This window comes from Numenius arquata, chromosome 1 (assembly GCF_964106895.1).
Source record: "Numenius arquata chromosome 1, bNumArq3.hap1.1, whole genome shotgun sequence".
NCBI lineage: Eukaryota > Metazoa > Chordata > Aves > Charadriiformes > Scolopacidae > Numenius > Numenius arquata.
Window position 1 is genome coordinate 126,793,810 of NC_133576.1, and position 14,558 is coordinate 126,808,367.

Below are 14,558 nucleotides of genomic sequence, written 5' to 3' on the forward strand. Positions count from 1 at the left end.
CTGTGGAAGGGGAGAAATCTTTATGAAATAGTTTAGCAGAAGTCAGGAGAAATAATACTAAATACTTTTATTGCTACATGGAGCTTTCAGCATTCGTAGCTTATAAAATTAGCTACTTCACAGGCCATTTGTCTTATTTGCAATGGAAAAAGCTGGAAAAGAACTTGGTTACAATTTATCTCAGGTTTCAAAACATACTGCTGTTTTTCACTGCTCACTTCACATTACTGCCAATCATTCCAGATTCAGCATCTCCCTGCTTTCTATAGATGTTGTTCTGAGATACACTGAGAATATTGTCCCAATGACAGGTATCATAAAAACAAAAGTTGTTAATATTATCTATAATGATACAGAAAGGAGGAAATAAATCTAAGAAGTATTTGAATGAAACATTCATTAAACATATCACATTTTGAATGAACACTTACTGCTCAGGCAGTGTATAAACTGATTTCATTACCAGTTGCATAAATTCTATAACATATTTTAATCTCAATGACTAACAAAAGTCCAAACTTCTGATTTACGGAAAACTCATTTCTTATTTGAAATGATTAGGACTAATTTTAGAATGAAGTTTTCTAAGGGAGAATTCAGATCACAATAGAAGCATTACTTACATTATGAAAAAAAATACAATTTTTCATATTAAAAACTATAGTTTGCAAGCAATGTCATAGAGTGCATTGCCTCTAAATTTTACACTTCCTAGGACCTGAAGGTCTGCAGCTAAATGGCAACTTTTTTTTGATTTTATTGCTCTAGTGTTCCTTACCCATAAAAGAAGAACAGAACAACCTTTTGCAAACAATGGAAGTTATTTAAACAGAGTACCGTCTTCAGTACAGAAACTGTTAACTGTTTCATTACATTCTGTTCTGTTGATAGGGAGCTGTGTAACCTGCAGCTGCAGTATCTGAAGGAAATCTACCACTCAGCTAACGGGCTGATCCCATATCTGTGTCAGATAAAAATCATAGTGCTTATTATTTGTTACCATGGATACCATGAAGATATAGCTGTCCACTAAAGATTACTAGAGGAAGACAACATAATTCTCAGGAACAAGTCCTGTTTTGCCTTCATAAGTTGCTTTTAACCAGCCTGGTTCCACTGAAGGATACACTGCAAAAAAAAACAACAAGCAAAAGAAACATATAAACAAAACATATTTACAATAAATTAAAACTGTTAGAAGATCCTATATATGGTTCATATATTTATTTAGACAGTATTTATTCAAGAGCAATTGAAAAATCAGGGTGAAAGCTGAGAGCTGAAAGTGGAATTATGCTCTATTATCTTGTGGATATAATTCAGTTTTTAATTTTTTTTTATGTAAAAAGAGAATGTAAAACATATCTTACCATTGGAAAATATTGCCCCCTGTGGGAAAGACAGCTCATGACTATGCTCAGCCTTACAGGAATACATGGCTTTTGCTTGTCTGGAAGGAAAAAAAGGCTTTCAGGTTCCTGGGCAATTTTTTTGTGTGCAATTATGAAAATGGACATTCTTACTTACACTGCTCCCTCCCCCCCCTCCAAACAAGGCTGTTTGTTAAAAACATGTGATAACATCACCATCATCTATTACGGTTCTCTCTTAAGATGATGCTAATAATCTGAGAAGAGTGTGATTCATGTTGTTTAGTGCAAAGAAAGTAACTTCAGAAAATGGTACCCACATTTCCTAGAAATTCCTTCTTCCATGACTTTAGTGGATAGAATCCAGATGAGAAAAAATGCATTTTCCCTTTCCCTACTTTTTATTACATTTGTTTTGAGCCCATAACATTAAACTTATGCTAGCAAAGGGTCAGTACTCATCAGATCATAAGCTTTTTAATGAGGCCTTTTAAATAATGATAATAATAACAACAACAATAACACCTATTATTATTATTATTATTTAAGTTATAAATAAGCTTTAAAACTATGCTCCTGCCCTAATGAGTTTTCAGTCTAGCAAGACAAAGACAGAAGCCAGAATAGGAATGAAGGAGGGAAAACACAGGAATCTGTGTTTTCAGATGACTCATCGGTTAATATTATCCTACAGGAAGAAGACAGATTTATAGACTCCTGGAGATGGCAGACTCACAGCCAAGCTTGACTGAGTAGAAAACACTCGTATGGTCTGGGCAAGGCATTCCAGGTGTTTAAGGAAACGCAAAATATAGCATGAAAATAAAAACATAAGAATGACTGGGAAAGGATATTTAATCCTATGGTAGGGAGTGGAGCACAGGTCTACAGGGCTTCATACTGTCAGCCTACTCCTATTAAAGTCCCAGGCCAGCACCTAGAGATCCTGCTGCCAAGCCAAAGCTGCCTGATGTCACCAACTCCTTCTTCCCATTTTTCTAAGTATTCTTTTCTAATGAAAATCCTTCTTCTTATGATGCAGTTTTCACTTTATGTGAGAAACTTACTGACTTTCTGTGTACCTCTAAATGAAAGGGATTATGGGCTTGGTGTATTTTTGTACAGAAGCTGCAATAAAGACACCACAGGCCTTACTAAAACTGTTGGATAACTGCAAATTTTGTGAAAGCAGTAAGAAAACTCCTTCACTTCTTTCAAGTGCATACTAGATTAGCAACAGGAACTGGTCTCAGTGTAGACAGCAGTTTAATACCACAGTCTGGGAGATGGATGATTAATAAACTTGAAGTTGAGAGATGAAGGAATGGGAAGACTGAGAAGTCAAAGTAATTCTGGAATTGAAAAAAGAGAGCACAGGTTGCACAGGGCACAAAATTTTGGTCTTCCCTGTAGAATCCTAAAACATGTACTGTGGCCTCTCATTCTCTTTGTGACTAAAAGAAATCTGTCCCAACTGGCAGTGCTATGGGGTTATGAACTCGTGTATACAAGGAGAGAAAACAGCCAGGTCAAATAATGTCCCAGAGTTAAAAAAAAAAGGGACGGACACACACTTTTATTAGAGATATTGCATTATACCAAGTCAGAAAGCAGGGTTGCAAAGATTACCTGGAAGAAAGAATTAAGTAAGACTGGGCCACGGTGGTGGTAAAGCATTGAGTACAAATTATCTGCTGAAATACAGATGACAATGTGACACTGCAAACCATATAAGTACTTTTGATCCGTCTGCTGTACAAATGACCATAACAGGCAACAAGCTTCAAGGAGGAATTGAAGCTACTTAGATACTATACTACATAGGGAAGCAGTAGCTTAAAATTTCAAAACTAGTTATTTTTAGCAGGGTAAATTACCCCTGCACAGAGTTCAACGCTATCTTGACTTGAGTATTTCAAACCAGATAGCTTAAAAATAGTTTATCTGTCTTACACTCTGTCCTGCATGTGTTCATAAGATAGTGGAGTTATGAACTCAGGTGGCCTTTCAACTGGGTGGATCAAGATGTAATTACCATGATTTCCAGATACTTCAGAGAAAAGAAAAGACTATCTTAAAGTTTCAAATCAGCCTTCATGTTCATAACATGCATGAGAGGTAAATAAAAGCTGGCTCTGAATTGCAACTTACTCGGACTTGAGCAGCACTATAAGAACAGCTGAGCTACTTCTTATTTCTTCCTCATTTTGCCTGCTCTCTTCTTGTTTTTCACTCTCCTTGTTACTGTTGCTCTTCTGCAGTAACAGCCTTCTTAGGAAGGCTGAAGTAGAGTAGCTATTACACCTTTCAGAGTTTTTGGCTTTGTTATCTGCTCTCCATATCCATTATCAAACTGCTACATTTTTTCCTTTGTCAGATTTTTGCTTCTTACATGCTTTTTATATACAGATACATGTGGCACAGGCTCTGAGGGAACAGGGGGAGTTTACAAGAAGGGAGCAATACAAAGTAAGAGAAGGAACAGTTGGTGGAGGTGAAACGATGCAGGACTGGTGAAGCAGTCATCACTCTCAGCTTAGGGCACTGGCTTAAGAACATTCCAGTCTCTTCATTCATACTTGTCTTCTTTAAATTAATACCCTGCTGTTTTCATGTCCTTTTCCCCCCTGCCACCCTCTTTTTTGGTCATCTTACAGTTCATGTACTACAGAAAACATGAACAGCCTTGATTCATGTAAGTTGCTTCTCTTGAACAAAATCAGTGGGCCTTTTTGCAGGTCAGCTTTCTCCGTCTCGCCCCTGCTACATCTGCCAGAGGGGACAACCATATTCCACTGCTGCACATCTCAGCACATGTTGGCATCTTCTTTTACAGCTGTGCTACTTTAGATTACTACTTTTGGATTCATGGGTTAAGGGTTTTTTTTTTCCTATTGCTTGACAGTTCCAGTAAGCTTGACAATTCTTGGAAACTTGACAGTTCTTGGTATCAGTGAGTAAAGTGATGGACAAAAAGATACGTTCTGTCTCAGAGAACTTGAAATGCAGGGACAGTTGAAAGACAGACTTTTCCCAGCATCCATTTATTTGACTATCTGCCTTAGCCTATTACACGTAGACTGGTTAGTAATGTATGGAAGATACTGCTTCCTAGACAAACACTTATCAGAACATTCTAATTTAATATAAGGATGAATCAAATCCACTGAATAAATGCATGAAGAAAGGGGAACAGTTTCTCCAGACAGATACTGAGGCATGGAAGGTGTGATGGAAAAGACAGGAATCCTGATCACGTTAATCCTGCACATTCTAAAGCAGCTGTTATCCAGGACTTGCCTGCATAAGCAAATTAACCATAAACTAGAAAGTTTGCTACTCTGCTGAAGGCATGTATACACAAACAGCTGTATGGAATAAGTACAGCACCCTCATCCTAATAAAAATCCTGTTCATTTACTCTTGTAGCTGTGTCCTTAAGCAGATGACTAAGCAAGCTGAGCATCTCTCACTGCAATTCCCTGGTGACAGAATAGCCAGATAGGCTGGTATTCTCTGTTACATTTAGTTTTCTCCTGGAGTAATGATGAGTTTAATAAAATATACAGAAATTTTGCATTCCACATGGTGCTGTCCAAAAGACACAGGACAAAGCTCCAAAACTTCTATTTCAATCTTTGAAGCCAGCAAAACAGAAAGGATTTTAGAAATTGTTAAATACTATGAAGCACTTACCGTCCTGAAGAAACTTGTTTAAGTGAACCAGCACTTTCAAACAACTGGGCTCTTGCAGCCACTCTGAAAATAAAGCACCACCTTGCTTTATAGAAAGCCCATTAATAAACAACCATTAATAAACTTCACTTTTAATCATCTAAAGATGTGGACACATTTTTAGAAATTGTTTTAATTATTTACTTAGAGAAACAGAGGAAATTAAAAAGCTGAATTTAAGTCCCAGAATTTAATTCAGCAGAATTCTTAAGGGCACAATCTAACTGGGGCCTCACTTCCAGATGCTCCAGTGCTTTGCTGAGTCACCAAGGGAAGTCTCTAACACCCTATACTTAAAATTCTTTCCGTGGATGGCCGATAGATATACTGGAAATGCTTTCACTGCCAGCCTGTCACCACCATGCTGAAACTCTGAGCTGTGCGGGATTGCCTGTTTAAGATGCAACAGTCTGAAATGACTGCAGTGATCCCTTCCAGTTTTAGAAGTGGACAGGGTGGATGGAGTCCTGCAGTATTTGGAGAACTTCTTGCTGCTCTGCAGATCTGGAAATCACTTGTTCATGGGGACAGAGAAATTCTGAGTCAAAGTCAGGATTACAGCAAAGATCATAGAATCATAGAATTGTCTAGGTTGGAAAGGACCTTTAAGATCATCTACATCTAGATCTAGATCTTCTGACTCTTACGTTTGTGCAAAAAACACAGAGAAACATTGCTAACCCAAATCTCAATGAGCTAAATTAACCTCTATTGCTTAGAATTATCCTCCTTCCAAAGCACCCATCCCCCCCAAAATACCCCCACACAATCAACTGTTACTAAAAACGAAGATATCAACTATTTAACAGGCAGCAATCAAAGACATTTCAGAGCAGGTTTGGGTGGTTTTTTTTTTTCCTTTCTTCAATTTTGGGTTTACACAAGTAAGATCTGATGATATTCTTGACATAACAGCATGGACAGTAAGTAGCATTTATGCGTCTTGAAATATTATATTCCAGAAGAGCCAGAGATAATAATACTAATCACTTTCCAAAGATACATTTCCTCATTATAGACCTTATCTGTAGTCTAATGAAGTCAATGGGAGTCTTTCAACTGACTTACCAGACTTTGTGCCATGTCTCCTTTGTTTACAATTTTAATGAAGCCAGATAAATAATTCAGAAATACAGAAATTTTCAAATCAAGTATTCATGAATGCTTTTTCAACTACTTATGTAGCTCTCTGGGATCACTTTATAGTAGACAGTACCGTAACAACACGAATCTCCAAAAGGCCTTGATGACTTACACAGATCCTGGTCTTTGATAGCCATTACTTGATGCAGTATCTAATCTTAATCTCCTGCACATTTTGGGAGGCAAATCAGGGTTTGGTGGAGCCTTTGGTGTATCTTTGGTATCTGTTGAAGATAAGCTCTGTATAGATCCACTGCAGCTTTTGTTACCTAAAGAAAACAAACAAATAATAGGGAATATTAAAGCTGATTTCAAGTTATTTCACAACGTGTAACATGCAAAGTTTTTGTTGTTGTTGTTGTGTGGTTTTGGTCAGTTTTGTTTTTGTTTTTTTAAAGAGGAAAAATAGGTAGAGAAAGTACTTACTAAGACAGAGAAGAAACAGCCTTTCAGACAGAAAGCCAGGAGAAAAGGACCAACAGCAAGAATGAAAAAATGACATTAAAATTGTGAAGTCTAAAAAAATAATTGCACTTAAGTAGCTAGATAGTACATTCAATAAAAAGTGACAACAAAACCAACTTTTATGAAGTAGCACACTGCATAGAATTGTAGAAAAAAATTCATGTTGGAAGGGATCTCAGGAAGTCAGCTAGTCCAAATTCCTGCTCAAAGCAGCATCCACTATGAAATCAGACCATGTTAATTTGTAAGAATTAATATTTCAGTATCCACAGAAGCTTCATGCAGTTTAGAAAAATACTTAGGAATTAATGGTTATGAGTTGACTAAAACAATTGCTACTGTAACTTGATAAAACAAAACTATAGCTATACAGACTGTATTGCACACAAAAAAAGTCCTTTTAATGAATACAAGGCATGGCCACATGCGTCCTTTAAGCTGATCTATCTGTGGACTGCTGCCTTGTTTGCATATATATTCTGCAAGACAGTAACTGTATCTACTTCTGTGTTTCTTTATTCCCAAGAACAACATATGCTTAAAAATGCTTTAAAAGCCGTTATAATATAAAGAGATCCCAAAATAGACAACCAATACCTATATTATTAATATTTTAATTCTATGGTATTATTTTATATTATAAATTATTGTTAATGATATTGTTATTATAAATGATTAATACAGTTAATGTAACACTAATTCATATCTGGAAGCCTTAGGAAAAAGCTCGCACATGCCATGGCGGGGACAGAGGGGACAGAACCTTCTTAAACTCTTAGGACTTTGCACATAAGCACATATTTACCCTACGTGTACTTGTATTACTTATACTATTGACAGCTCAGAAGGTGTTTCTTCTAAAGCAATTTCCACATAGCTGTGGAAATGTGAAATATAGTGCAATATCACCTCATGTAATCGCAGGGATACAGCAAGGGTTCACAGGCCTTTCGGATAACTTAGCAGTTGTAGAACTGTCTAAATTAAGAAGCTTCTCTGCCTTGAAAGGAGCCTTGTCTACAGGCTTATTTGGGGGACAGGCTCAGCGTCGGTGCTCTGAGGGTGTTCTCTGAAGCAGCATCCTTCTTTGACTGAACAGGAAGATTGGTGTCCTAACTTCTGCACTGAAACTGGATTTCTAAAGTTGGGGTTGCAAACTTATGGTTGTTCTTGCACATCATGTCCATATACAGGACCATTCAGTCATAATTTTGTGTTCACGAGAATCTATTTGCAGTATCTATTTCTGGATTTTTTGGTGGGGTTTTTTTTTTGTTGTTGTTTGGTGGGTTTTTTTGTTGTTGTTGTTGGTTGGACTTGATGATCTCAAAGGTCCCATCCAACCAAAAATATTCTGTGATTCTGTATCAGACATACCTTTTCATGCTAGGGATTAACTTTTTATCCTATCTGTTCAGTCCTATGTCAACTAAAGGCATTGATGGTAAAAACCATAACTAAAAAGCCAAACCAAAATAAGCCATCTTTCCTTCAGTCTCCTATTTCAGCCAATTTGAGAGATGTAGTTGTCAAAAAAAAAAAAAAAAAAAAGAGTAGGCACACTGACAAGGAATGACAAAACTCTTATTTACTAAATATGTTAAGTCTAGTGGTTTTTTTTAATTTAAATATTAACTTTGATCCATATCAATCACGTTCCAAGGTTTCATTCCTTTGACACAGTGATAAGCCATAACTACCAACTCTTCTTATAAACCAGCAATTTTCTTACAAGCCAGTGGTCTAGATGAGGCATAGAAGGAGAGAGAGTACTCTAAATTCTGAGAAATAATTGTATCTTGTACCTTGAACTGTACAAGTAAGAAACAATGGGATTATGTCAGAAGCAGTTTGAAAACTGAAAGAATATACTACAAAAATTAAAAAACAAAAAACCAAAAAATAATAAATATCAGATACAGCTCTTGTTTTCTATGTGTCACAGTAAACACTGATGTCCTTAAACAACCTTGGAAATTACCTTCAGCTGATGGAATTGATCTAAGAGAAGATGCTGAAGACCTTTTCAGCCCAGACAGACTGTAAGAACTCTTTTTGGTCAGGTCTGTTGGTGGAGAGGCATTCTCTGGTCCCGTAACAGAAGCTACACTTTGGCAGTCTGACTCGACATCTGTTTTAGTTGCATCCTCCTTTGATGAGGACTCTGGACTTGTAGTCCAGAGACCTGAACTCTTCTGGCCATTAGAAGAAGGGGGAGAGGCAATCCATGGAATCCCTCCTGATTTCTCCCTGGGCTGTGAGGGTGCACATTTGGTGGTGCTGTTCTGCTCAGAGGAGTGAGAAGAGAGAGACTCGATGCTGCCCATGGGAGTGCTGTCTGGGCTACTGCTGTATGAGTCACCTAGGGAGGAGGGAGAGAGAGAAAAAAAAATTACATTTTCTAATCATGTGCATTTCTCTCATGCTACCTTTAGCCCCCTGTACCTTACTTATCATCAAATTCATTAGTATGTGGTTTCAGAGGCAATGATCCTTAAGATAAAATATCTATTTAGTTACTCTAAGTTTCACACATATTGCTATCTTTAGCCTAGAGCAGCTGCCTTTTGTGGCTATTTCTTTAGAGGTGATTAACATAATGGGCTACAGGCTAAACTATTTCACACAGAAGTCTGCATTTTAAAAGAACTGCCTGCAATACAAATAATCCTTAAGAAAATTCAGCAGTTGCAATATCTTTGTGGTGAGCATCTTGCTGGATTTCCATGACAAGGCAAATGTTGTGGTGCTTGTCACACTCATGTTCTTCAATGCATGACTTTATTGCCAACAGGCATAAGAATTAAATTTTATTTTGGTTACCAAGGTGCTGAGGATCTATCTCTGCCGTCTCTGTAGCACTAGTCCATAAATCTATCTATAGATATCCCACTTTCTGAGTCATCATACTTTTCGTGGAATACCTATCCTGCAGAAGGACAACTCATTCCTTTATTTACAACCTGAATGTTGAACATTTGACAAATTTCTTTAATTAGATTGATATTAGAGAAATTTACCTACCTATACAAAAATCTTTGTACTGATTTTGTTTCCAATAATCTTTTTCAACAAAAAGCAGGAATATCCTAAAGAAATTTGCTGATGATATAAAGGTAGGAACACTCACCAGAACTGAGGAAGGACTGGCCTATAATACAGTGAGGCCTGAATTATTTTGAAGACTGGGTTCAGTCTAGTGAGTCATACCTTGGTTTCTAGGAGGATTTTTTCCCAAAAGCTAGGAGATATAATTCACAAAGTTCACAAGAAGCAGAGCATGTATATTCTTCAACCACACAGTAGTCGTAAGATATCAGTATGATACAGCTGCTTTTGCCTCCAAATGTTTCAATATCGTTGACAACAAGCCACCATAACCACACACAGTATTACAGATATGTCACCGATACCAATACCTTGCACAGTCAGTGGATCTGACAACAGTAGTGCCACTGGTACAGTAACATGAAATATTCTGTCCACTTCTGGCCAGAATTCTGGTATTCCAGATTAGATTGTCCCCCATCTTGTCCCTTTACAGACCATTAGTCCCTTGAAAATTGCAAGACTGGCTGAAGCCTAAATTTGTCAGATGCATTTTCTATAATTTTCTATCATTGCCCGCCATTTGAAACCTATATCTCATTTTCTCATGCTATACAGAATTCCTTAATTTCTTGCAATACAGTTAAGTGCCCATGCTTCATCTAAAGGATGACTTAAAGCCATCTAGCACTTCAGAAATTGCTACTGCCAGAAGCCAAGGCTCTCTCTTGCTTGTCTGTGGCCACACTTAGAGATATTTGGCAAGGAGAATAACTCTGATTCTGCCTCGGCCTTCCAGGCGCAAGCGAGATCTTAATTGGAACTTGTGTAAGCAGGTGCGGAGCTTGAGGTAACAAGCAAAGCACAAGTGGAGAGCTCTTGGGCCAGACCTAGTTCCAGTCAAGCTGCCAGCAGAAGACGTGTCTGAATGAAGAAGTGTGAGCTTGTGTATGTTTCTCAAAACACTTGCGCAGAATTGCCCCTTTTTTATGCTGGCATTCATTCATTGCAGTTACACAGTGAAAAATAGCTGAAACTTGCCCAGTTTGTCCTCTGGCAAATGTAACTGATGGTTCCTCTGTAACTTCTTATTTGGGCTCCCATGCCATTCACACTGACAATCGACGTGTAGGCAGCTATTGCTCTGATTTAGTATTTAAACTCTCACTCGCTGGAATTATGTAACATAAACATATGGAAAATGCTGCACCTGTGCAAGAGTATACTGAGGATACATTCCCTAACATTACAGACTTCAGAATTACTACAGATCCTTAAGAACAGAGGTACCTTAACTGTGGGTTAATTTACTGTACAAGTTTCTTGTAAATCCCCTTGGGGAGCCAAGGGACACAGAAGTTCTTTTGGAAGTCTGTTGCAGTAGTGGAACTGTCAACAACTTAATCTTTGCTGAAGTTCCAATACTTCTTACTAGTACAGCCAGTAATTAAAAAAGTGACAGCCCACTAGATGAAAATGAATGAAACGAAACTTTATAATAGTCACATTTCCATGAAAATGAATAAGCATTCTAAGCAGCAATTAATTATAAATATAACTCCCTGCTGTTAAACAGTAAGCTATATGATAAATAACTGTTTCTTCCCAAAATATTACAGTTTGTTTCTATTCCAGAAAAATTGACAGTGTCAGTGGTTCTGGGAACCTAGGCGGTGGCTGACTTTGAACCAATGACCACAGTTTCATGCATGTGAAAAAAGCCAGGTAATGGTTTTGATCTCCTGACCTTGACTGAGTTACATTTATTAAAGGAGGAGAGGAAAGATTCTATTTACAGTTTCCCAACCTTAACAATCATCCTAAAAGCGAGATGATCTTCATATAATGAACCTTTGAGTTTCAAAGCAGACTACATTTAGATTAGAATATAAAGTCTACTCTAAATGATTTTTGAACACTATATGCAATACAAGACTTGCCTAAAACCAAACATCTTTCCTCATCTGAGAGAAGCAAGGAATGCAGTCGTTCAGCAGTGTGGCTGTGACTCACAGAGGTTATAAAGTTGACAAAACCCCAACTGTTATGCTTGCAATTATTGGAATACAAAACTTAATGGATATTATTCAGGAAAGTTAAGAGACAAGACCTAAGAAGGAAGATAATGAGTCAACAAGGACAAACTTACTGTCAGGATCTGCTAGACATGGTGTGTATCTTCCTTTGGGTTTACGTGAACCTGTGGAGAGACAAATTGCTCTTGTTCTTCTTGAACCTGATCGGGACTGAGGTTGGGGAAGAGGAATATTGGGGTCTGGTGCAGTGTGAAATATCTGCATGATTGAAAAAAAAAAAAAAAGAAGGGAAAATAAATGACAAACAGCAGAGGTACTCTAACACTTCCATTATTAATCCATTTGTTTTCCTTACCACTGCACCAGAAATCAATGCTGAAATAGTCTCAAACATTACAAAAGAGCAAGTTCACAGAATATAAGCTTTGCTCTGCTCTCATTTTACAGTCCAAGAACCACAATACTGAGCTGTACTGAGAATTTATACTGATTATATATAAATATTTTTTCTACAAAAATAGTTTTATTTTCTAAGCACTTGTTAAGAAGTGCTTAATAGTTTAAATTGTGAAACATACAATACATGTTTACAACTAACTCCTGCCCAAGAAGTAATAAATTTTTTAAAATATTATGAAAAGATTGATTTTTTTTTTTCTCTGTGTTCCTGTGGAAGATTTTGTATGTCACAGAAATTTGTTATAGTTGTAACCTATTACAATCCAGTTTGTATTTCAGAAAACAAATTTATTTTGCCAAATATGTCAAGTTTGATAAGGAACATCATTATGTTCAGAGCATCTCCTGATTTTTACCTTTTACATACCACTGCTAACACTGATCAATTTTGTACTTCATTACGGCAGAAAAACCCCAAATTTTGGGGGTATCTGAGTACTGCAATCTGACACAGGTACACATGAGGTTTTAGAGAACTCTTTGCTGATAAGCATGGCAAGCTTGCCAGCAAGGACAACACAAAAAGTCCAGTAATTTGGGTGACTTCCACCTATATCACCTGTTCTGCAATATCCAAGACACAAGCAGTGGAGGTCTTGGAAGACCCTAAAAACCCTCTTGGATACTTCTAATAAAAATGCTAACTGCTTTGGAGGATGAGCAATGCAAAAAATATAACCAAAAGATTTGTGTGTGTTTCTTTCAGAAGTCCTTTCTCACCTATTCCTCCTAGTATTGCTTATGGCATTCTGTGGAAGTGGAATCAGTTCTGTGGAATGGAGAAGAGGTTTTGCAGACAAAGATTGCCTATTCAGTGAAGCTAATAAAGGAATCAGAAGTGTCTAATCTCCATAGTGCAGAGAGGGCCAAGTGTCATAGGGTAAGTACCATGCAACGCCAAAATACATCTCTGCAAGGATTTCTGAATACCCTATCAATAGGGCACTCCCAGGAGAGTACGAACAATGCAAAGATACCTCCATGCCACTCACAGAAGTGGAAGAAAGCAAATATACTTCTAAGGAAGAAAATACTGTAATGGACATCTTGAGGTGGTCCTGAAGTACATTAATACTGTATTAGGCATTACTGAGTAAGCACATTGATATAAAATTATTTCTGTAGACAGAGAAATAGAATAAGGGTGATTTTGGTTGTGCAGCCATGGTCTTTGTATTGAATGAGCTTGTAATTTTCTGGAGGGGAAATTCAGTGTTGGACACATTCAATATTTATGTTTTGAAGTTAAAGACAAAGGATGCTATCAGTATCATACCAAGTTTGAGGAGTCCCTATGTAATATAACTGATGATACCAAGCAGTACTGTCAGTACTTACTGACCAACAAGTGCAGGGGATCCTGTTGTTGTCTGGGAACTGCCCCTTAGCTGAGTATTGTGGAAGGGAATAAAACCGAAGTTTTTTCACTTTGTTTTCCTAGTCATCACAGGTCATATCTATCAACAACAAATCTCAAAACCAAAACTTCTTTTGATGACCAAGTAAAGGAGGTCTTGACTGTTCTGCTGAGTTCTGAAATCAAATAGTTTAAAAAAACCTAAAATCTGAGGAAGCTTTTCAGTGAAGCTGATACCTGCAATGGTAGTGACTGAAAGGAAGCGTTTAAGATTTCACAAATTTTCCTTCTTAAGACCTGAAACAGGTCTTACTCAATGTTACAGGTGAAGATGGACCTTTGCTGTCACTGGTCTCTTTGGGGAAAACCAGGCAGTCACAGACATGCCCTTCTTCAAAGCAAATACCTAGAGAAGTTTGTATGTTCCAGAATACTCAAGAACATTTAAATCACAAAGAGATGATGGGCTGAAAAACTGTAACAAGGAATAAAACCTCATCTAAGATATATATTTTTTTTTTTTGCTTTTTTACTTTTGATGTAGTACCTATACACATGAAAAATGACACAGTGCACTGAAATGGGGGACTGTGCTGGGGATCCACACTGATGCTGCTCATGAAAAGAGGAACTGAAGGATGGTTGGGGTTTCATGACATTAGGTGGGACTAGATCTGTGCAGCTGGCATTTACACAAAGGACAGCCATGGTCAGAAAGACTCTGACCTGAAGCACTCAGGAGAATCCACGCATTCACCCGGAGCGAACCTTCATACACTGCATGAGAGAGACGGAGGAGCTGGGAGCAAAGTTATGACACAGCAATCTTCAGAAAGCAACTGCATATTCAGAGCAACTCCTTCAAAGCATATGAGATTATGCCTTGGATCTGTACCTTGCACAGCCGCAAAAGACTTGCTAGAAATACAGATCCATAGCACGGGG

At 37.6% G+C, this 14,558-nt stretch overlaps 1 protein-coding gene across 1 annotated transcript in view; it reads right to left on the reverse strand.

The window, feature by feature from the left end:
• The window catches only part of ARHGAP42 (Rho GTPase activating protein 42), a 157,344-nt gene continuing 142,786 nt past the window's right edge, over positions 1-14,558 (reverse strand). The window contains exons 19-24 of the mRNA XM_074144890.1: positions 11,911-12,055; positions 8,695-9,075; positions 6,361-6,517; positions 5,067-5,129; positions 1,371-1,450; positions 1-1,128 (exon numbers count right to left, since the gene is read on the reverse strand). Of these exons, the coding sequence (XP_074000991.1) occupies positions 1,040-1,128; positions 1,371-1,450; positions 5,067-5,129; positions 6,361-6,517; positions 8,695-9,075; positions 11,911-12,055 (915 nt within the window). The 3' untranslated portion in view covers positions 1-1,039. The remainder of the gene's footprint in view (positions 1,129-1,370; positions 1,451-5,066; positions 5,130-6,360; positions 6,518-8,694; positions 9,076-11,910; positions 12,056-14,558) is intronic.